The sequence below is a fragment of the Mercenaria mercenaria genome, chromosome 11 (assembly GCF_021730395.1).
Source record: "Mercenaria mercenaria strain notata chromosome 11, MADL_Memer_1, whole genome shotgun sequence".
Classification (NCBI taxonomy): domain Eukaryota; kingdom Metazoa; phylum Mollusca; class Bivalvia; order Venerida; family Veneridae; genus Mercenaria; species Mercenaria mercenaria.
In genome coordinates, this window is record NC_069371.1 from 39287865 (window position 1) to 39313155 (window position 25291).

The window sequence follows — 25291 nt, forward strand, 5'->3', positions numbered from 1 at the left end:
GCAGGATCTCCCTGATGATGTTGTAATGTTATCTTCAAGGGCCATTGAAATAAAGGTCAAGTATACATCTAAAAAGCATTTTACAGATATTGTTAAAGAGCTTAAATATCATTATACAGTGTGTGTTCTTAAATGTGTTTCTTTAGTTAGAATCAATTGTATTACCTTTCAACTAAATTCTAATCAAAGTAAAATAAGTTTCCTCTGGTATATAATGAAATGTATATAACTCCTCACACCTCACCCAATCATTGTCTTAATAATGAAAACACAAAAGAAATTGTCAAATGCAATTAACATATAAGGTATACGGTCAATATGTTGGAAAAAACTTACAACAAAACGATGTAACTTCCCTTTAGACGGAGACGAAAAATTCGTTCCACATTGAATTACAAATCATTATAATATAAGATCGTTACTTCTATCCAATATGGCGTTTAAGGAAGTCAATGTTTGGACTTTTCTTATGGTACTTAATATAAAACAAAAGTATCCCCTTGTATCATGTTATCTGCATATTTCCATATACATCTATTAAATAACATCAAACACGATTTTCAAAATTTCTCCTAGATCTTGAATTACAAATTCCAGAATCATTTATTCAGTTGGAAAGACTGTGTTGAAAGAATCAATCCCCTAAAACCTGTCCGAACAAAAGATGTAAGTTTGCTATTTTCCTTGCTAAATCCATTGCGTTTGCGTTTGTTCTGTTTGTTTTCAGTTGTTATAGTCATAATAATATCGATGGTAGAAATGGATGTACATGATAGTGTTTACGGATACTGTGCAAAGAGAAACCGTGATTAGTTTGAGGGAGGGGAATAGTTGCAAACCTTATAAAATAGAAACATTGTGTACAATTCCTCACCTGCAGTTTTTTTCAATCAAGTTTGTGGGTTTGTATGATATACTGAATTCTACGAATATGTGCATGCGTCCATATTTTCGGTTTCATGTAGCAGCATTTGCGAGTTATTAAAATTTATTGTAGTCGTTGCAACTTACCGCTCCAAGTCTTCTGAATATTCACATTAGTGTAGATGATATGCTGAACTCATTATCCGATTTGATATATTTTAAAATGGGTGGCAGATATTTTTTAACCAGTATGTACATATTCTGAAGCGATATATAAAATCAAAGTGATAAATAGCTGTTGTAGGTAATTACGTTCAGAAACCAAATGTATTTGTAACATTCAATGATGGGGTATTTTTCTCTGCTGATTTTCACTTTTGGATGCTTAATAAAGCTTTCATCAAGGTAAGTGGTTTTAACAATAACAAATACACATTACAAATATCACGTCCTAAATACCAGACAACTACTAATGATATTTCGGTATGTTTCTGAATTATTCTAGCTTGGTTGACATACTTTATGTCCGGTCAAAGAAACAAGATAATTATGTTAAAGTATTATTACATCATGTATTCTCGTACTGACATTATTTCACTTCTTCAAAGATATTTAAGATTTAACAAACTCTATAATAAATAGCAGTGCGGGGGTAAAGAAATTGTCAAATAAGTACTGTTAAAAGTTATCAAAATAGGTAGCATTTAACACTTAATGAAATTTAATAGAGTATGATAGTATGTAGATTTCATTATCGTATTTAGAAAGTTTATGAACTTCTATATTTTATGAAAGATCTTTTTAAACTCTTGACAGATTAAAATATATATTGTTCGAAACTTTAACAGGTGATTAAGCTAACGGTTGATAAACTTAAGGTTACATTTAAAAATCTTAGAAGACTTAGTAAAACAAATATATGAGTAAATGATTAAACTTCTCGACAGTTAAATCAAAACATACTGTTTCCCATCAAGATTTAAACCCAAAATTTAACAGGTGGTTAAAGTTTCCAACAACTGCAATAATGATATAGATCCCATCACATGGAATAAAATGTCTTACTCATCATTTTGAACAATGATTTAAGGCCAACCTGTATTTGATACAATGTTGCTTGCTTTTAGATTAAGTGGAAAACAATTGTTTCTGGCTTTTGTAAGGTCAATAGATCATTACCCTTTGTCACTGCACATATAATGTTATAAAATTAATTTGAAGATTGATATATAAATTCCTTCAAGCCAGCCAATAGTAAATATACTGCGATAAATGTAATGCGGGTACATAGTAGAGGCAAAGGATGTACATTCTTGAAACAGTTATGAGATGAAAAAGCATGAAACTGTCAACATTTACAGTTAGTTTTCCCATAAAAAATATTTTAGAATTGAGGCCCTAACATAGCTATTAATATTAATAAAATATAAGCTTTAAAAATATTGGGAATAATATCTTATTTAGATATTTATATATACAAACATAATAAAACTATGAAATGTTAAATGGAACTCATAGAACTAAATGGAAAGACTCTTTCTTGCAAGATTTAAAAGGTTTTATTTTTCCATATCAAAACATAAACCATACAATACAGTGTGATTCATGGACATTAGTTTTTAGAGGAAGGAATGAAAAGTAGGATCTTATATAAATGTATATCAGCTTAAAAATATACCCACCAAGACTGATAACCAAAAACAAAAGAAATACGGATGAATTTGTTAAGTCCGTCATATGTCCAGCATAAGGTGCAGATTTCATGATGGAATAACCCTATTTTCATGAAAAAGATGTGATTTGCTATCCCTTTGTCTCACTAATAAATACCTATGTACTGTGTTGATCATAACTAGAGAAATATGTGTGTGCATCTGTGTGATTCTAATCCTGGCCCATCGCCGACAGCATTTAGGTTTGAGATAATTGCGACATTACCCATGCACTCACCCATATCCCTTCCTAGCTTAAAAGAGTTGGAGATAGTACAGTTACATCAAAGTCGTTTATCTGGCAACCGTTATTTGTGCTATCATTTTAGAGGATTTATAGTCAGTGCAAAGTTTGTACCATCCTAGTTACTACTTCAGCCGAAACAACAAAATAATATCCAGATTGCTTTCTGCCTAGAGCATCCGGTTTCAGAAATGACTCAAGTATTTTCTTATTTTAACCCATACTCGTGTTTTTGTGCGTTTTTGCTGTGTCCATGGTCGTAACTTATACAATTTTTGTCATGATTTCATTAAAATAAAATGATTTCTTGTGTCATTATTGCTTTCTAGCTGCAAGTGTGCTAAAAATCCCCCGAAACATTTTGTTGTTGTCGCAAAATCAAGAGGTTTCAAACAAAAGGACGTTGGAGTACATGTTAAAAATTATGACTATTCAATATTTACTTATCAAAAGCCATTGTTATACAGGTACTTATATATGAAATTTTATCTTTATATAACCATATTGAAACATACACTTTATTTTTCAAGAAGTTAGGTTAATATTGAAAAAAATGATGTTGTAGATATATATAAAACAGATCGGAGTCTCAATAATAATAGTATATATTATAATGCATACAGCCATGCAATTGGTTGCTTGTAGAGAGCATGAAGTGCTACTGGGGGCTGATTTCGGCTGTTCGTTCTTTATCTTTAAGCGTTGTAAACTGTTGTTGGTAGGTAAGATATTTAACTACCTTTAATGCTTTATTGCTTTTAGTGATATATGCAACACATGTACTTTATTGTTATAAATTGTATCCGACGATGACTGAATGGTACCTAACATATCGTTCTACAGCTGTTGCAATAAAACAGTTTGATATACTTTGGTGTGTCTGTGTATGTTCCACTGCCAATGAATGTGGTGAATAAAATTTTATATAGCTCTATACACCGCGTTAACGTACAATTGGATTTAAAGACGTATGACACATAGAACTATGCCAAGTTTAAAACTTCGCGGGTTAACAGGAATGGTCGTGATATACATGTACTACATTTAAGTTTCCTGTACCTTCAGTTAAGAGATAATAAATAAGAATACGTCATGATTTTTTTGCAAAGTTACTGCCATTGTAATGGCATGGATCATTGATAAAGCACATTTTATACATTTCTTATATAACACTTGTTCTTATAGTAATCTAAATATATTTGAAAGTGTTTACGCTAAATATACTGTCTAGCCTCACATGCAGCAGCACATTGAATTTATACTTCAAAAAGATTTTTCAGAGTACTAAATAATTACAAATGCATTGTCAACATTAAATTTTGTTTATATCACATTTGCAACACATATTATGCCTTGTGTTTATACCTAGATTTTCATTTTAACACATAGACCTAAATATACATGAACTTGACCGTTGGGACTTCAAATGCATTTCAAGACAACCGAAGTCACATTATGTCGAAGTTGACAGATCAAATACATATATAAAGAAGAAATTTGACAGTACTTGGCAATCTATCGGAATTTTGAAATAAGCCAGTTCGAGATAATAATGAGTTTCAGCCGTATGTTCTGAACTTTATGCCGGTATATGGATATAATACTTAACAAATTCATTAATTTTTAACATCTCTAAAATAACAACAACAATGTACATAAGTGCTGTAAGATGCTTTTGTAAATCAGGTTGCTCTCTTTCTTTGCTTAGTTTAGTCTAAGCTGGATAATATTTGTCTTTACTGACGGTATTTGCTCCTTAGAATTTAGTTAAAGACTGTTATTTTGTTTATTATTGAATACATTGCATCTTGTCGATCATGTTGTAAATGTTTTATACACATTCTTAAGTTTAACGGCTTATTTATTATCTTGTCAGTGGTTACTGTTCATACTCAACGTCATGCAGCACACACGCCACTCGACATTGTGGAACATGGTATGTAATATTTACTAGGTTATTTAACATTATTTTACACTATTATACACATATTGTTTGAGAGCAGTGACGTGCCTTATGTGACAAATTGGCATAAGAGCACAATTTCAATAACCACTGAAAGCCCACAATTGCCGTTTCATCACTTGTTTATTACATACCTGTTATGAGCATGGTTTACAGGATACGTAACAATGATATTGCACGAGTCGAGGTTAAAGCTGGGTCGCTTTATTTATAAATGGGTTAGAAAATATAGAAGATATATTTATTTTACATTTCATACATATTTCATGTGTGTAATAACTGACTGGGTCTGATATACTATAAGACAAAGGGCTAGAATAGAAATGTAAAATATTTTCAATGTGTTGTATTCAATGCAAAATCGCAATTAGCTAAATGTGTATAGAACTTCGAAAATGCTAATTTCGTGGATTTGACTGACATTTTCAGACCTGGTAAAAGTAATATTAACCCTCTGATACGCCTTCGGTAGCTGTCATTTTTTCCACGTCGATATATCCTTAAAAGGCAATAATTTTATAATTAAAAATATATATTTAACTTTTTGAACGAGTATACCACCCTTATGGCATGCATTCACTTCAAATACGCCAATCTGTTTCTTACTCGAATTGAAACTACTGAAATGCAACTAAGTTGACAACGGTACTTTTTTAAGAAAATGAAACGTAATATATACACACACAAACCTGAAGATTTACATATCAAGTAAATAAATAAATAAAAGGAAATTAAACTGTTTCTAGGTTATTCAAAGTGAATTGAAATATTTGCAATGCATATACATATAGAATGCAATAATTATTTATCATATAATGTTATAGGGGATGGAGTAGATGTACGTACACGAAATATTCCACATGTTATCATCAACGTTGCTGTGGAGGATGGGGCGGATACCATTGCAGCTACCGTAAGTATGTTGATCTTTATGTGTAAAATGCATAATGAGTTCATTTACTCCATATGCATGGCGTAAAATTAAATAACTGCTATAAGAGGTAACTTTCCTCTTTCCCTGCGTTCAGTATTATGTAACAATACGGTAGAAACAATTAATTTAAAAGCTGAAAAGTCAGAGTTTTAATGTGTTATGAAATTATTGAAATTTCACTCAAATGAGATAATATATACATGACTTATTATAAATTATTGCAGCAGATTTATGTTCAGCAAACAAATTTTGTATTGATACTGTTGAAACTCAACAAAAACTGTTTTCCAGCAATCTGCAGAAACCCTTGCCGCAACGGTGGAACATGTATTAGTCCAGACACGTGCAAATGTTCAATATATTAAAAAGGATCTGTAGAATCTTAATAGAAGTGTTTTAGAGAGATAAATAATGAAATGAATAGAAGTAAAAGCCTTGCATGATAGAATATACCTTGAAAATGTTTCTCTAATTTTGATAAGATTTGACTGTATTAGCAGAAAATATTTGCATGAAAAGAACAATTGTGTTTGTTTATAACTCTATTTAAAGCATGTAACAGTAAACAAATGGAGTTATTCTTCCTTGTCGATTCATCTGGAAGCATCGGAAATGCAAACTTTGGTACTTGGTGCCGACCAGTAACCGGACAGAAATCGGGTTTTTTCCTTTGCCATTTTATGAAAAATGATCACTAAAACATGAAATCTGCCCTGTTAAATCTTCAGCTTATTTGTCATCTGAAAATTAAAAATCTCAAGCAATCGAACGTTAAACATTGGATGTTTTGAGGCTCAAAAAAGGGTAATTAAACGCACTTCATTAATCAACACGGCGGAATAGTCACCGGACACATATTTGGAAGACTGATAATACTATTTTACGATGACATTGTTACCGAAAAAAAACGTTGATATTTCCTTCTGTCCTCTGCGACTTATTAAAAAATGTTTTCAGAAGTATTCAAAGAGTTAAACTATACTCAGGGTTGAACTACGCAAAGCAGTGTTTTACCCATGTTACCAACTTATTCCACCATACTTAGCCAACAAAATCAAATCTATTTCAGTTTGTGCTGTTTTCGGAAAACCAAAAAATCTATAAATATGTTTTAATACAATTGACCCTATAAGTGGGGGTAAATATATATAAATCAATTGTGTTTTCTGGCCACTAGTTACCCCTATTTCAGTATTCAACACATGGCCAAGCAAATGCAGACGTTGAATCATTTTGTAAAAACGGTATTTTTACCAATATTTGAACCAACTTTTCTTTTGACTGTAAGAAATGAATCAAAAAGAAAAATGTCGTCTGCAGATCTAGGGATCTATGCTATGATTGTATGAGACCCACGTGGTGCCCCTAAAAATAATAAATATTGCGCATGCGCACTGCCATTCCAATGCCCCAAGGTCAGAGGACAGAAGTTTTGTAAACACAGGTGATATTTTGTACGATATTCCTCGTTGACACGTACTTGTCAGGTCAATGATGATATATGGCAGTCAAAACAAAATGCCGAATGTTTCCGATTAGCTAATAACTCCAATATAATCGAAATAAAGCCGTAATTACGTTTGTCCGGTATATATTCCTATCCGGGGACTGATCAGCACCAAGTATAGTAAAGGAATTTGTTAAGAACGTGTCAGCGGAACTAGACATAGGGCCCAGCAAAACAAAAGCTGGTCTTATGACATTCAGCCGCTACCCTTTCATTCGATTTAATATAATTGATACGGTGAATAAAAGCGAGGTTCTGAACGATGTGGATAATGTTCCATACGTTTCAGGTTAGTAACTTTTACAGCAATTTGTTTGTGAATATTATTTGATGTGACACAATTCGGACATACGCAATAAATTAACTGCATTAATTGCTAAACAAACTTTATGCGTTTAGTACAGTTCTCCCCCTATGTTAATTGTAACAAATATTCAATGTGTTAAACTTTCACTGCGAAAAAAGAGTTAATATACGGGAGTGTACGGGATCCCGTATATTACCCATATACGGGAAGAAATACGGGAAAACTAAAATACGGGCGTGTACGGGGCTTGTATATTTAAAAGTCCGTATACTAATAAAATACGGATTTCCGTATACTATGAAATACGGAATTCTTAGTATACGATACCCCGTATATTATTGAAATACGGGAAATTCTAAAAAGGGTTATTCTGATCGTATACAACACCGCATATTCCCGTATATGTCTGGTGTACGGGAATACATAAATCCGTATATTACGAAAATACGGGACGTATATTTTCCGTATATGTTTCATATACAACCCCGTATATTTCCCGTATATTCTGGATATACGGGATATGTATAGTTTGTATATTTCGAAAATACAGGGATTAAATTTCCCGTATAGTCTTCGTATACAACTCCGTATATTTCCCGTATATGCCGGAAATACGGGATTTAAATAATTTGTATATTTCGAAAATACGGCACGTATATGTCCCGTATATGCTTGGTGTACAACTCCGTATATTTCCCGTATATGCCAGAAATACGGGATTTAAATAATTTGTATGTTTTAAAAATACGGGACTTATATTTCCCGTATATTCTTTGTATACAACTCCGTATATTTCCCGTATATTCTGGATATACGGGGTATGTATAGTTCGTATTTTTTGAAAATACAGGGATTAAATTTCCCGTATATTCTTCGTATACAACTCCGTATATTTCCCGTATATGCCGGAAATACGGGATTTAAATAATTTGTATATTTCGAAAATACGGGACGTATATGTCCGTATATGCTTGGTATACAACTCCGTATATTTCCCGTATATGCCGGAAATACGGGGTTTAAATAACTTATATATTTCAAAAATACGGGATGCAATCAATATGTGTAGTGAAAATTATATTCTCCGGCCATTTCAAAGGTCAAACGTTTTGCATGTTTTCGAACTTGTACGTGTATGTAGAATGAATGCCAATATTGAAAGAAAGAAATGTTTAATACTAATATGACATGAACTGAAAAAAGCATTCACGGACCAAAACAGGTATAAATTTAAAATCAAACATGAATGAATCCATCATTTCATCTAGCGCGTTCCCGATTTATTTTAACATTTAATCTAAATAGCCGATTGAGAAAAGAAAAGGATTAATCAATTCATCCCTATTTATTTGTAGTGATAAATACATCCGTTGATCATCGCCATTGTAAAAATCTAATGCAAGCATAAATTAACTGTTTTTCTGCACATTTCCAACGCTTGTGCATACAATGCAAATATTTATAGAAAAAAAAAAAGAACTAATCCATTTATATTTTGTACTGAAAAAGTATATAAGACATGTATTGATACTTTACTCATGAAATCAATTCTAATATTTTTACAGACGAAAAACAATCGATATAATGTGTCTGCGTCCAAAGATTCGAACAAACGCCTTTCATATGAAATAGTTTACTTTTTCTGTGCGCACGTGTTAGCTACCACGTGCGTATGTGGTAATTCTCACGTGTGCGGGTGATAACTATCACGTGCGCAAGTGACAGCACGTTATACTACCATGTGCCCATGTGATAACTAACACGTGCGCACGTGTTAGCTGATCAATGAAAAAGCGTGAAAGATCTGCAATTTTTCTAAATGGATGTCTTTCATAAGGAAGTGTTATTTATAGTTAGCTGTAATTTACGAAGTAAGTGTTTCTTGTTTATGAAAAAAGGCTGATATCTCGATTAGTTTCGTTGGTAATATTTCACGTTCGAACGTGTCAGCTAACAACTGCGAACGTGATAGCTATCACATGCGAACGTGTTAGCTAAATAGTTATTACGTGCGCACGTGTTAATCAACACATTCTCACGTGGTATCTAACATGTGCGAATGTGGTGCTAACACGTGTGCACGTGATAAATAAAATGTTTCCTATGTCCCCTCTATTCCACTGTAGTATACACTGTGGCAGACTATTTTATTTCTCGTGGATGTAGGGTCCTTTTGTATTGACCTAGCACATGTGAATATTTCGTATATTTCCATAAATTCATTTTCAATGTCCAAACATAAATAGCGATACAAATATTACATATATAATTCTTAGTTGATATTATACTATCGCATGTGCAGGTAGCTGGGCGGCAAAGCGTTTAGCTGCCAATATCAGGGTAGTGGGTTCGAGTTTTGGCCATACCTTTTCCCCTAAATTTATTTGCAAACTTTCCACTTATTTGTCAAACGCACCGTGATATTTATGGTCCATTTATTAAAAGTTATCATATTCACCCGTTGTAAAAATGTCAATTATTTAAAATATTCTAGACAAAAAGAAAGACACATTACCAGTCACAAGCGTACTAAAAAATAAATACTTTAAGAGAAAAAATAAAATTTATAAAGATAAAACAGGTAGCGATAACATCACATTACTTTACTTTAAAGCAATGATAACCGTGGTAACGTGGATGGCGTGACACTGATTGACTGTATAAAATACAAATATTGCTTAAAATTAACGAAAACGCTCGAAAAATATTGGCAAAGATTAATGAGTGTCTTTCATTAAATCAAATGATAAGCATTTACAATGATTTACCCATCTCCACGAAAATAAACTGTACTTATAATTTCTGCCTAACAGTTTTACTGCAACATTAATTGATAATAAATGTATGCATATTAACTAAATCAGATAGATAGCCCATGTACCCTAAGCCTGGTAACCCAGTCTGACAATTTCTAACATTTTTCTACCTGCAAATTGACAATATCAGAAACTCGATGAATGCCAATTAACACAAATTAGCGCAAATTAATTGGGATCTTTAATGCATAGATATTAGGTATCCAATCAGTTGAGAACACGCTTCATCACGCTTCGCGCATTCATATATCCCGAAGCGATAACATCTGGCTCAAGTGACCGCACGCGATAATCTGTATTGCATATTTCAAAGGGAAAGGAAGTCACGAGTAAGTACTTATTTGATTTATATGTTTTAATTTTTAATAAACTGATTTTTTTTTGTGACAAACCAGACCATGAATTATATTTCAATTAATCGGAAACACGGGTTGCTTTATATTGCTTTAACAAATTCAGAAGCGTCAAAAAGGTCAGTTTAATTTTGTAATCTTAATATAAAAAGGAAATTCAGAATAGCCGTTAAGTAGTTCATTCATTCATTCATTCGATTGATCATTTCTTCACAATTAATCATTTAACTATTATTTCATTCATTCTTTCATCCGATAGTCTACAAGGATGTCAGTCACCAAATGTTGATGTTGCAAGTGTTTGAAATAAAAAAAATATCGTGCAAAAATCATTTGATGAATACCATTGGGGTTAAACGAGATTAAAGTTGAAAGGACAAAAACAACTTCAGATAGAAGTTTTATTTCGTAGAAGCTAGGTAGCCGAGGCTAGCTTTAAGAATGAATAAGGCGGCACGCACGTTCATTCATTCGATTAAAACTGGAATCTCGGAAAAGCATTAATAAAGTTAATAATTACAATCTTTTATTTTTAGAAAATGGGTACCGGTAAACTGACAAAATAACGCTTTTTTCTAGATGGCACTTTTGCAAAAAATTACAACATCTCTTGCCTCTGTCTAGAGAGAAAATGTTTTTCTCTGCGAAAATATCAGTGTCAGTATGAAGAAATTAATACTATTACAGATTATTTTATCTCTACAGACTTTGTAAGTCTATGTAAGCGGTTGTCATGCGTATTTCTTTTTTCCAAGTATTATATAAAAAAAAAGGTTGATAATAATAACAATCTATATTATGTAGAATTTGATTATTAATCTGAAAGTTATAAGAATTTTATAGTGACCTAAAATACATACATACTGTAGATCTTTTGCATTACCAATTTTTAGTAACATCTTTAAAACCGATAAAGCGGGAGAACAAATAATCCAATTTGTCGATTTCCGTACAAAGTGTTGTTGTTGTAACACGGGGGTGGGGGTGGGGTGAATCGATAACTAATAGCTTTGGTCATTAAATTTTTTATCTGATGCATTTACAGGCAAACGGTTTTACTAACGATGTACTTGAATGAAGTTTAAATTAATATTAAAGTGAAATGCGGAACAAGTCGAATATGTATATAATACTTTATTTATTGTCAAAATAAAAGTAATATTTAGTAATATGAATATGGTATCTAACATATTTAAAATCGTTACATCTAAAACAAACATTTACTTTCAGGACCATACATGTACAAACAATAAGTAATTGCTGAGCTTAGTCTGTTATTTTAAATCGATTTTCAACGGACCATTTTGACATTTTAACAAATTAAAGTTGACGATATTTCCGATTGACTGGTATTTTTTCAGTTCTCTGTTTTACGCCATTTTACAGCTGTAAATCTTCAAATATGACCACAAACGTCTTTTTTTTTTCAGCAGGGCGCAAAATGATGTACTTAACAGGTTAACCATAAAACCATAAAATTTAAAGTACCTATCACTTGTAGTAGGTGGGTTATCATATTTTTATGACCCAGCTTGAAACAACACTGACCGGATATTTCTTATCCCCAGGCAATACTGTAATACACAATGAAATTTAAAGGCTGATTAAACATTTGACACAATTAAATTATCTTATTTTTAGTGTAACTGTATGCAATCTTGGGGTTAAAATAAATTTAAGAAATAACGCAATGTTTAAACGAATACTAAAAAAAGGCACTGGCCTCCAGATCGTCCGACAAGAACAGAAAAAATATATAATTGAGCCGTGCCATGAGAAAACCAACATAGTCTTAGTTTTCGACGAGCATGGATCGAGACCAACCGGGATCCGGACAAAATCCCCTGCGGACAAAACCCCCTTCGCTCATTTTTGCATAGGCGGACAAAACCCCCTTCATGTTTTTTACAAGGAGGACAAAACCCCCTTCGCACTTTTTTCAAGGAGGACAAAACCCCCTTCACATTTTTTACAAGGAGGACAAAACCCCCTTTGCTTTTTATAAGGATTCAAAAGGGAAAACATCATAATACACTTTAAGATTTATCATTTTATTTATAGAAAAAGATGTCTTGAAGATATATTATAATATGGATAATTGATGTATTTAATCTATTATATACAATTATTACAGTTTGTTCCATAATGACTTTGAGATTAATCAGACTATACATAATTATACAATTATTATAGTTTGTGGAAAAAAAGTGTGAAATATCTCTTAATTAATTGACATGTTAATTTGTTAATTGTATGTTTTTTCTCACTGAACTGTTCATTAAAGTAAATTATTAAATAACTCGCAGATAGTTTGATTAATTAAATATTATTATATAATTTGCCCTTTTCATTCTAGGATGAAGGGGTTTTTGTCCTCCCTGTAAAAACCGCGAAGGGGGTTTTGTCCTCCTTGAAAAAAGTGCGAAGGGGGTTTTGTCCTCCTTGTAAAAAACATGAAGGGTGTTTTGTCCGCCTATGCAAAAATGAGCAAAGGGGGTTTTGTCCGCAGGGGATTTTGTCCTACACTCAGACCAACCTGCGCAGTCTGCTCAGGATCCATGCTGTTCGCTAACAGTTTTTCTAATTCCAATAGGCTTTGAAAGAAAAAAGTATGGCTCCTGACCAGACTGCACGGATGCGCAGGCTGGTCTCGATCCATGCTGGTCGCAAACCCACTATGTTGGTTTTCTCATGGCACGGCATTATATTTTTTAGATATATGGATATTAATGGTGTATAATTATGCTACGTATACTGACAGACTATAATGTTGCGGAAACACATGAGAATTAGATGTTTTAACTAATTTTTACGATAAAAATTGTATATTTAACGCGCATTAAACACTAAACCCTCCCTTGCGTTATAATTGGTAACGACAGTGGAAAACTTCTTTATTGCCGCTGCGGTCAGGGTTCGTTTCCCGGCGCGACCACATGTCATTTTATTCGTCATAATTTTCACATCATTTAATAGATATAATTATCAGTATCCATGAATTGCAAGAGTCCATTTTTTATAACTTTTAATGCGTGCATTTTTTTTATTCCAGGTTGACACAAGAGTTGTTTACTGGAATCAGAAAACGGGACGACTATTTATTTCACGATAGAGAATATACTTATGTGGAAGTTTCTACTAGTTTTGATCAACAGATGCAGACAGACAGCCCGGATGAGCCATTCGTTCTCAGTGACATTCGTAACAACAGATAAAAGCTTATACTTATTGAGATCAGGAAACTGAATATTTCCATGTGGTTCATCATTTGTAACCTGCTTACATATCGTGTTCCAGTACAGAACCAACATGCGTCTTTTTAAAGTACATCTTCGGACATTAGGAGGGGTGTACTGCTCTTTTTAGAAGACGGCAAATCGAAAAGCCTATAGCGGTAATCAGCATTCATGGGAATAACGAAAACATGCACAGACAATAGTAAAAGTAGTGATACTCAACTGATTTGTTGAGTCAACCGCGCAGAATTAAATGTGCGAATTGCTAGTTTTTCAATCAGAAATGAACATATAATAATATAAAGAAATGCTTGATGTTATTGATTACTCACATTTTAATTCTGCTTATTTCATTTGGACAAGAAATGAAAATGATTCATAACCGTTTGAAAAACTGATTTAAAAAGTATTTAAGTTGAATAAAATGTTAGTTTAATCTGACATGTCTCCAATTAATAACAATATGATTTTTTTCTTATACCCTGTCTTTGTCTTGCTTTTTTCTAACATACCGTATTCTGCTGTAGGTATCACCGACATTCATTTTGTCATCTTTCAGTGTGTGCCCATATACAAAATCAGTTTACATAAAAGAAAAATACGGGATTTGTATATTATACATGCATATACGGGAAAAGTCTGGTAAATGTATCTTTTAGAAATACTGGTCCGTGAATTCCCCGAATACGAAAACCAAATTCAGTCTAAATGTGACACAAATATGGAATCTGTATACTCTGCATATCTTGCATAAACGGGGAAAAACCTGGCCCGTATATAAAAAAATACAGGTTCGTATATCCGATGCAAATACATTCCGTATATGACACAAGTACGGGATCCGTATATTGCGTATACCATGCATATACGGGACTAGTCCGTAGCCCGTATAATAAAAAATACAGTTTCGTATTCTCCCCGTATATGACACAAGTACGGGATCCGTATATTGCGTATACCATGCATATACGGGACTAGTCCGTAGCACGTATATCAAAAAGTACAGTTTCGTATATGCCCCGTATATGACAAAAGTACGGGATCCGTATACTTAGTATATCATGCGTATACGGAAAAAATCCGAAGCCCGTATATTAGAAAATACAAGTCCGTATATGCCCCGTATATTAGATGCAATCACAGTCCGTATATGACAAAAATACGGGATCCGTATACTACGTATATCATGCGTATACGGAAAAAATCCGAAGCCCGTATATTAGAAAATACAAGTCCGTATATGCCCCGTATATTAGATGCAATCACAGTCCGTATATGACAAAAATACGGGATCCATATACTACGTATATTCGGAATATACAGGCTCGTATACGTGTTCCGTATATTCTAAAATACGGAAAGTATACGGGAAAAAAAGTCTCAAGACCCTTCGAATACATGAAAATGAAACTTATGTTAAAGCAGGACACGAATAAACACCATTTCTAGGGATTTTTTAGGAAAGTTCGTATATTGCATATATACGGGAAATATACATTTATGTATATTCGGCGTATACGGGATCCCGTATATGCATGACAAATATACGGACTTCCCGTATACTAGATGTTCCGAATACGGGATCGTATATTAGGTCCGTATATTTGTAATATACATCCCGTATACGCCCGTATTTTCGAAATATACGGGACCGTACACTCCCGTATATTGACCCTTTTTTCGCAGTGTTTGTCATAGCCACGAAGAGGGTCGTAAAAGTTATTACATTAGCCTTGTGATTTTGTTGCAACTGATCAATAGAGTGTGCAAGATATATAAAGAGATTGGTATGAATTTTGCTTCAGAATGTTACCATAAAAAGCAATAGCTCTTTGCCGTTTAAACTTTTAGAGGTACAAACAAACGGGGAACAGTCGATTACACAGACCATTTTGGCACTGTATAACACGGCTTTATATAAAACACTGTTGTAGTTTCATTTTTTAAAATTTCGTTTGAAAATTTACATGCTCTGTAATAAGATTATCCTTAATCAAAACCAATAATTGGAATTTGAGAATAGTAAATTGTTATATTAAATTTATGACGTCATCATATATGATTAAAGTGATATGACGTCAGTTGCAAGACTGCTGTATGAAAATGTTCCATATTGATTAACACTAAACTAAATTAGGCAAAGTTACAACCTGATAATTCAGGCCTACGGAAATTTTAAGTTTAACTCATAATTTTAAGTGATCCAAAATTTAGCATGCCAACAAAAATTATGTCGGAGATTGAAGTGCTTTGATATTTTACCTAACATTGTACATGTGTTGATAAACATCTTTATCGCATGCTGTGTATAATTATTCACTAAAATTGTAGATTATATAACCCACTTTTGACCTTCGCGTTGTATTCTACAGTACCACGATTGAATTGAACCTCTACATGTTTCTACGGCATAGAATATACACTATATATATGATATCATTTTGTGATAAAATATGCCTTTATATCGATTTATCTTCCACACAGTTCTGATCAGTAAAAGTGATAAGGCTACTTCAAGTTTTCCAACACCCCTCTTACAAATTTAATCTTTTGTCAAACTTAAGACAAAATGCTGCCATCAGTGAAACTCTGCCAAAATGAACAGTGTAATCGACTGCTCGCTTCACGTTTGTTTGTTACTCTAAAAGTTTAAACAGCAAAGAGCTATAGCTATATATGGTAACATTCTGAAGGAAAATTCATACCATTCTCTTGATATATCTTGCAAACTATATCGATCAGTTGCAACAAAATCACCTGGCTAATGTATTAACAACCCTCCTCATGTCTATGACAAAGTTTATAACATTGAATATTTGTTACAACATAGGGGGAGAGCTGTACTTAACGCATAAAATTTGTATAGCAGTTTATGCAGTTTATTTATTGCGTATGTACTATTTGTGTTACATCAATTAATATTGAATTTCACAAACACGTTACTGTAAAAGTTACTAACCTGATACGTATGGAACATTATCCACATCGTTCAGAACCTCGCTTTTATTCACTGTGTCAAGTATATTGAATCGAATGAATGGGTAGCGGCTGAATGTCATATGGCCAACTCTTGTTTTGCTGGGTCCTATATCTAGTACCGCTGACATATTCTTAACAAATTCCTTTACTATACCAAAGTTTGCTTGTCCTATGCTTCCGGATGTTATTAACTCTACCCTGCTAAACATGTAATTATTAATATATCTAAAACATTTATTTTAAGATTCAACGCGTCTTACAATTGGTGTTGTTTATGTCATTGAATACAGGTCTTTAAGATCGTCTGTCTAAGAACAGTGGCACATCGTCTTTTACATTTCTTACATTATTCATTTACTCTACATGCTCTAACTTGCACTGTCAAAGTTATCTTCGTCACAACAAAAAGAGACAATTTAGAAAATATTTGCAATGTGCTGTGTCAATATTTTATGCATTTCTTTATGATTTCCGTAATCTTCGTTTGCTTGTTGTTGCTTTAATTTCTACCTCTTAACTTTTAATTGTCTTAAAGTTTCTTTTTTTTGTTGGGGTGTTTGGGGTGGGGGGGGGGGGGGGGGGGGGGGGGGGGGGGAGGGGAGAGGAAGAGGTCACGTCACACCGGCAAAATTATAGCTCGTACGGAGACCTTCCAGAATTTAATGGCGGAAGACGACCCTTTCTGTCGCTCCAAGCATTATTTCAGGCACAGGCAGGAACCTGGTTACAACCTACCTTCTACAACCAGCAGGATGGCTTTCAGGCGTTAAAGGATTATACATCCTAAACAAGGTTTTGAACCTACAGCAGTGAGGGACAAGCAATTGTATGTCTGCGATCATAACTTCATGGTCACGGAGATCTGGTTTTTTTTTTTTTTTTTTTTTTTTTTTTTTTTTTTTTTTTACTTTATTGTGTTTGCCGTGATACTGTGCTTCATACTATATAAAAGGTATATTCTTTCCACAATAATATCATTCATCTATTACAGCAATTTGCTCTCCTTCGTGTTTGAATGGTGGAACTTGCACCAGTCCTGGAACATGTAAATGTGATGTTTATCATTCTGGAGGACGTTGCCAAACGGAACTAGGTGCGTTTGGCTTCATAATAATTGAACTTACAATATGACTATAATGTTCTTGAAATTTTGCAGTTAAACATTTGGACCCTGACATTTTACATTGAAGCATATTTCGTGTCAGCTTTCGTATACTACACTGTCTTTAAAACTTTCCCCTGCGCTCCAAAACTTAATTAGACTATGTTAGTTTTGATGTTATGTAGAAAGAATGACTGTGTTTTAAGAACTATTGAATTCTATATATGTCATGACATTTTCAGACTTAATATTAAATTACTTATATCAATTTTTCACATCTAAATGCATATACGTTCTTGGATGACTTTCCATTCCAGCTGTATGTATTCCTTCATGTGGCAGTGGCGGAAAATGTATAGGACCAAACACTTGTCAGTGCGATATCTATCATTACGGCCGTCTTTGTCAATTCAAGAAATGTAAATAATGATTTCTAAAGATCTTCTTCTGTAGTATCTATGTTACGAGAAAACATTTTCCTACAATATTGATAATTTTGCTTAAAAGTGATACAGAAACACTTTGAACGAATATGTTTTTACAATATGTAATGTTTTAAAATACATAATGACACTATATAATAATATATGAATTCTACTATAGTTACTTTCTGGACTTTTTGAAATAGCAGATATCCTGCAATTGTTTTGTTTTGTCACATGCTGCTTATCAATCAGCATACAGATTCTCGATAAAAAAAATAAAAAACACAACTATTTGATTGCATATCGCACTTTAACAATGTTATTAAATATCAAAACTAGAAAATAACTTGGTATGTTTAAAGACTTGTCTGTACATGTTACTATAATTCTGTTCTCGTAAGAAAAATGCAAAGCTTAGCTTTCATTTGCAGCTTGCACAAATAAGGCACTGGAGTTAGTGTTCCTTCTAGACTCCTCTGGTGGCATAGGGAAAGATAACTTTGAAACCCTGAAATCATTTGTTAAGACAGTTATAGAACAGTTTGACATTGCGGGTCATAAAACAAGAGTTGGCCTGATGACGTTCAGTCGGTACCCTTTCATGCGATTTAGCATAAACGACAACAAAAGCATGAGTCAGCTCCTACAAGAAGTAGATAACGTGCCTTATATTTCAGGTATTCAAATTTTCAAAACAAGTCTAAATAAAATATGAATTCTTAAAAACCATTTGAAAAAAAAAACAACAACAACATTGCAGCAAGGTAAAAATAAACTATATTGTATTAGATTTGCCTGTTTGAGTACAATAACAATAGCAAAAACAAAAGATTTACAATGACTCAGTAGAAAAATGGCATTGCTCAAGTGGTTTTTATGATATGATGTCGGACATCTTGCAGTTTAAATATAGCCATCACAGTAAATTAAATAAAGAACAAAAACATATATTTTAACAGTTTTTAAACAGTGAAATATTGTTTTGTAAAATTAGTTTCAATTCATATTTTAGTCAATTTAAGCTTGGATATTATTGCGCAGTGTTATAAGAATCTCTAGTAGTTCGGTTTCATGTATGTATCATTAGGTTTAACAGAAACGCATACAGCTCTACAACTTCTGCAGCAGGAAGGATTCCTGGGTTCTAGGTCCCGTGTGCCTCATGTAGCTTTACTGATCACAGAAGGGAAGTCATTACATCCAAATGAAACAAAGGCAGTTGCAGACGCCATTCGTAGACAAGGTAATGCGACATAACTTGCTCATTTTCATACAGTCTCTTGATGATAATATGTCATAGAAAAAAGTTTAGCCTATTTATTTATTGTTATCATCATTATTATCTAAACACTTATATCTAAGGACTTTCATAATACATTTAGGTAGATTAAATGATACTTCCTTTAGTTACATAATATCTGTATTTAAGCTTTCATGAGTACCTATCCAATGAAATAGATTTTCCTTGGCTACATTTTGTAGGTATCGTTATGTTCGTGATAGCTATTGGTGAGCGTGTTTCTCGGGATGAACTCCGTATTATTGCAACAAATCCGGATGATAAACATTTGTTTTTTGTAAATAATCATACAGCGATTGATGGTATCAAACAAAACATAACAACACTAATATGTGATGGTAAGTAAAATACATTTATTTAAGTAACTTGACCTGTAAAGGTCAATGCTGAAATGAAATTGGTATGTTGAAACGATTAAGACATCGTGATAAACACATATCACTATATATTGCCGGGACAACAATATAACAATTGAGTTGTATATGACGTAATATTTCAATTTCGTTTTCCAGTTTCTTCGCATGTGTATACGCAGCAGACGACACCTAGTAAGTAAAACATTTTCAAAAACGTTCAATAGTTAACTGATATTTATCGATAATTCAAATAACGTCCAGTTTGATAAAGTTTTCCTTAACAAAATGTAATAAAAATTTAAAAAAATGAACATTAGTTACAGTTACGATAAAATCTGTGTTATCATATATTGCATGCTTACTAAGCTTATAGAAAGTTTAAGATTTCATATAGTCGGAGAACAGAAGTAAGCATCAATTGTACCATTTCATGTATCTAATGCATTTTACATTTGTATAACACCAAACATTATTTTACAGAACCTGTAAATATCACGCACACACGTAGAAACCCGATTGGTACGTAATAAATATAGATAGTAATAAATTAATTATAACCTTGAAAACTTAAACGTTGTTAGATTAATTGTACCTGATATTAAAATGTACAGAATTTGTTGTACAGTAGAGCCCCGCAAATGGTTGCAGATGGTCTTACTATTTTGTTTGTTTTGGGTTTAATGCCGTTTTACAACAATATTTCAGTCATATAACGGCGGGCAGTTAACCCAACCACAGCTACTGAGCTAAGCGGGCGGATATTACTATAGAGTTATAGGAAATTTTCATCGTTCAATCTTAATTAAGTACATTACTCCGCGTAGAAGTTTTTGTTTTGCCATTAAAGGTTTAGTAATTAATATATAGAAATAAAAAAGTAGAAGTTTTATATAAAAATGGGCATAACACATTGAGGTTAAAAATTAAAATCCTGATCAAACCGAGTTAAAACGGAAAAGCGGAAAAAACTAGAGTCATGCTTAAAGAGTACCATTTCCAAGCACTTATATAAGACTTTATTATTACCAAGCGAAAAGTTCGAAATTGTCTTAAATGAATAGATTCATTAGATATTGGCAAAAATTATAAAATGGACCTGATCATAACTGGGGCAAGATTGTGAAATGAAAAAAGTTTCTAGGTATACATAAAAATATATATAGGCTTAACAATTTATGTGTTTCTTTTTTATGCATATCTACCCCTCCTTTGTGAAATAACTCGAGATGTCAAATGTCAGTTGAAATCTGTTATTAGGAGGTACCATCTTCAGTCATACATTTGTATTCAAACTTTCATAGGAAACAAACACAATTATGACAAAAATATGTCAGTATATATATATATTATAATATAAGCCAGTCAGCGAAATATTCGTTGAATCTTTAAAAAAGCTGAAGTTTGTTTTGAGTAACAACATCTAATCACCATAATTCTGTTGTCTCCGAAACCTGTAGGATTTATGTTGAAGGTACAGTTTTAATGTTGTCTGTTTCGATTAATTCTCATTAAAGTATACTTAAAGTTTAAACATTTCAATATATAGATGAATGCGATGGAAAGCTTGCAGATATAGTGTTCTTACTGGATTCTTCAAAATCGCTGGGAGCCTCACACTTCAAAAGTGTAGATCATTTTGCTTTGGACATAGTTAACGACCTTGACATTGGATTAAATGCAACTCTGGTATCTATTATCATACACACTTGATGTTTTGTAATTCTACGCTTTGTTAATTTAATAAACAGACAAGCTATAATAGTTTTACAGAAATCCTTAATATATTCATAGGAGTTTTATTTAAATTAGAAATTCAACAAATATGTTTAAATAGTTTCAAAAGTTTTCTTATTTCATAATTTATCTAATTTCTTTCAAAAGGTTGGCGTAATAAGTTTCAGTACATATCCTGTTCGGCGAGTAACTTTAGGCAGCTCTAGTGACAAACTCGAACTTCTAAACTCGATCAACCAAATTCTGTACTACCCAGGTAAGTTACATTAGTATTTCAGCAGTTTTAGAGCTTTTGTTATAAGGCACATTAAGGCAAGGTGATAACTGAAATTATGTTTAAACCAAAAATGACATACGGTCTGTAAATTTATTGGATGGCTTTGCAATCCAAAGTTAGCAAAATAAATAATATTAAATGTTATTCTTTTAAACCGGAAACAAAAGACAAAATGTTCACTTTTTTATTTAATCAAATCATTAGTTAATGACATATTTTGCATTAATTAATGTAAGACTGACGCCGTCACATTGACATAAAAATATGAAATAAACAATTTGGAAACCATGCTCTTAAATAATAGCATTAAATCAGTTTTTCTTAAAAGAACAGGATAGACACTAATGCGGCATATGAGTTGTTATGGAAACGGTATTATACATATATCATGCTGTAGAACTGCATAATAAGGTTAAAAGCAGCTGTAACTCTATGTCTGAACAACTATGATATTTATATACTGATCAGAAGAACGAATCAACCAGTTGTTGGTATTCTCACTGAAGACATTATGCGTATTTTATGTATTCTAACCAAATATCTTTCTCAACATAGAAATTAAAACTGTCCGCTAGCTTTAAATGAGTAACAAAAATAATCATAAAGGTGAGATTTGTCTGGCGCAAATAATGCAAAATTAGAAAGATGGGTAGGCTGACTTTGTCGATATGTATAAACCTGTCGTATCAGTCAACATTCAAAGTTTAGATAATAATATTGTTTTCAGTTATTTTGAAAAGCTAGACGGTTTTAATCTTACTGAAATTAACATTATACTGCTTCTTTTATTTTGTTAGAGAGATGGGGTGATACGACTATATTTATTATAAGTTAAGGCAGGATCTTCAACCTTCTCATAGAGGCAGATATTTGCAAGTCGAGATCTGTATACGGATTGTATTTATTTATATTTTTAAGAGCAAATTCCTTGTCCGTCAGCAGTTACGTTAAACAATACACTTGTGCTATAGATCAACAGAATAAGAATGATTTATGATGACTGCAGTCATCTTCATTATTGCTTTTGTCGATCTATATTATTTTATTTATTAAAACTAAACTCATTATTCAGGATTACGAGAAACGGACAGAGCTTTGCAAATGCTTCGTCTTGAAGGATTCGAAAACGACAGACCTGAAGCACCAAATATCGCTATTCTGATAACTAACGGACCTTCATCAAATTCGTTTCTCACACAGAGAGCTGCTAACGAGCTAAAGCAAAGTGGTGTTGAAGTTTTTACAGTTGGTGTGTTTATCATTTTCTTAATTTATTTTTATTTAAGTTTAAGTACTGGTTTATAAAATGTATTTTAAGTTGTTTGAAATTGACATGCCGTACCTTCTAATTGTAAATCGAAAATGGTAGCTAATCATTATTTATTTTATGTTAAGTTTGCTGTAAATGAAAAATATCTCCTGATTAAGATTCATTTTCAAACAGGTGTTGGAGATGATATTGAGGAGACAGAGCTGGAACTTATTTCAACCAGTGGGGGTAACCATACATTTACAGCTCCGAATTATCTAGAATTCGACTTGTCTAGCTTTGAAGGAATTGTTGCGAGTGCAGTTTGTCAAGGTAAATAATTCGTATTGTTTTAAAACGTTAAAAATGAATACAATTGTAACTATAATTTTTGAATTTTCTACATGTGGTATTATGCATTCTTGGAACCAAATTCTGCCTATACTTTAAAGAAAGGTATACTGTCTAATCATGCTAATAGGAAAAGTCATGCAACGCAGTCTCCTCAAACTTCAACCTCGTATATGTGCATGTAAAGATGTGGTCGTGATAACATAAACAGAGAAATACAGTAAATAAAGTAGAACATATTGACAACGCGTACGAATAAAACAAATTAAGAAACATAATTCGGCACCGTCTGGTTATTACATTGACATTACATTATAGGTGTTTATCACATACATTAACATACTACGCTTTTTAAGAATCCATTAACATGATTTTGTACTTTGTATATAATTTTAACCATAGTCAGCTGCAGTTTAACTTTCCTTTTTAATTGCTAACCATGTTGTTAAATGTTTTATGCTCTCGATACAAAATCCTAATTACCTTTATGGTATTCCTTGTTTATTAAACCGAAGTTTATGTTGGACGATAATTTTTCAATGATTTTGTTTTGTAATAAAGCATGTTATTAATAGAATAAAACACTGAACTGGTTGTACCTCATAATGTTTGCTTCTAGAGTATAATTTAGATCGGATGCAGTGGTCCAGTTATAACACTGCACTGTCTAAGAAACCAGGGGTCGCGAGTTCGATCCCCTACCTCTAACTAAACTAAAAAAATACTGATATTGGTATAAGAGTCTCGTGTATTGGTGATTTACACCTACCGCGCTAAAGAAAAATAAAACATTTAAAGCTTTTTTAATTAGAGCGTCTTCTGTCTCTTGCATTTCCTCAAACTGAAATAACTAACAGTCTTCCGGAGGAGTCGCCCAGTAAGGCATATAGATTACCAGTTGCGTCTATGAATAGGCTTTAATCAAACTATATTTTATACATTTAGTACTTAAATCATATTTAATAACTTCTATTTGATCACTTCAAGAACATTTCTTAAGTTTATATAACTTATGATACAAATGCTACCTGAGTCTCCAATAAAAATATCATTTTCAGTGTTGACCAAAAATATTGAAAATATGACTGCAATAAACATTCTATCACGAATATGAAAAACGATCTTTTTAGGTCTTCCGGTACCGACAACACCTACGACAACCACGACTACAACGACAAGCACTTCGAGACCCACGACTCGCACTACTACGTACAGGTAATCATCAAAATTACATCAATACAGATGTAATATTTATAACTCCCACATAATGGCTCAAGTATATTATAGAAGTTATTGAATAATGTTGACTGGGCTTTATCCAAAGTGCAATAACGATAAATAGCTCTCAGACAGGAAGAAAATTAATTCACAATTCATTTCCTGATAACTTTTTGCGACATTATTGTTTTACTTAACACGACACTGATTCCTTTCACACTGCATATTTAAATGAAAACAACACAATCATTTTCCTCTATACGTGATGAAATATTTTCTTTACAATCATATATTTACATTTACCTTATATTCACATGACAAGATTACAAAGAAACTTTTTCGCATTTGAATCATAAACATCATG

The 25291-nt window shown here is 32.6% G+C and overlaps 1 protein-coding gene across 1 annotated transcript; it reads left to right on the top strand.

The window, feature by feature from the left end:
* Positions 1-1130: 1130 nt before the first annotated feature.
* Positions 1131-24928, top strand: LOC123532913 (cartilage matrix protein-like). Its single transcript, XM_045314525.2, has 15 exons — positions 1131-1269; positions 4697-4756; positions 5608-5696; positions 17907-18008; positions 18335-18436; positions 18874-19119; positions 19530-19685; positions 19925-20080; positions 20255-20290; positions 20579-20617; positions 21645-21784; positions 21980-22088; positions 23182-23358; positions 23554-23691; positions 24840-24928. Exons 1-15 carry the CDS (start codon positions 1208-1210, stop codon positions 24926-24928), a joined length of 1701 nt encoding a protein of 566 aa, XP_045170460.2. The 5' UTR covers positions 1131-1207.
* Positions 24929-25291: the final 363 nt, after the last annotated feature.

Bases quoted from the DNA above. Each gene is read 5' to 3' on its own strand.
- LOC123532913 (XM_045314525.2), top strand. From the start codon at position 1,208: ATGATGGGGTATTTTTCTCTGCTGATTTTCACTTTTGGATGCTTAATA. The intron at 19,120-19,529 runs GTATTCAAATTT...ATGTATCATTAG, and splicing joins TAACGTGCCTTATATTTCAG to GTTTAACAGAAACGCATACA. The intron at 21,785-21,979 runs GTATCTATTATC...TTCTTTCAAAAG, and splicing joins TTGGATTAAATGCAACTCTG to GTTGGCGTAATAAGTTTCAG.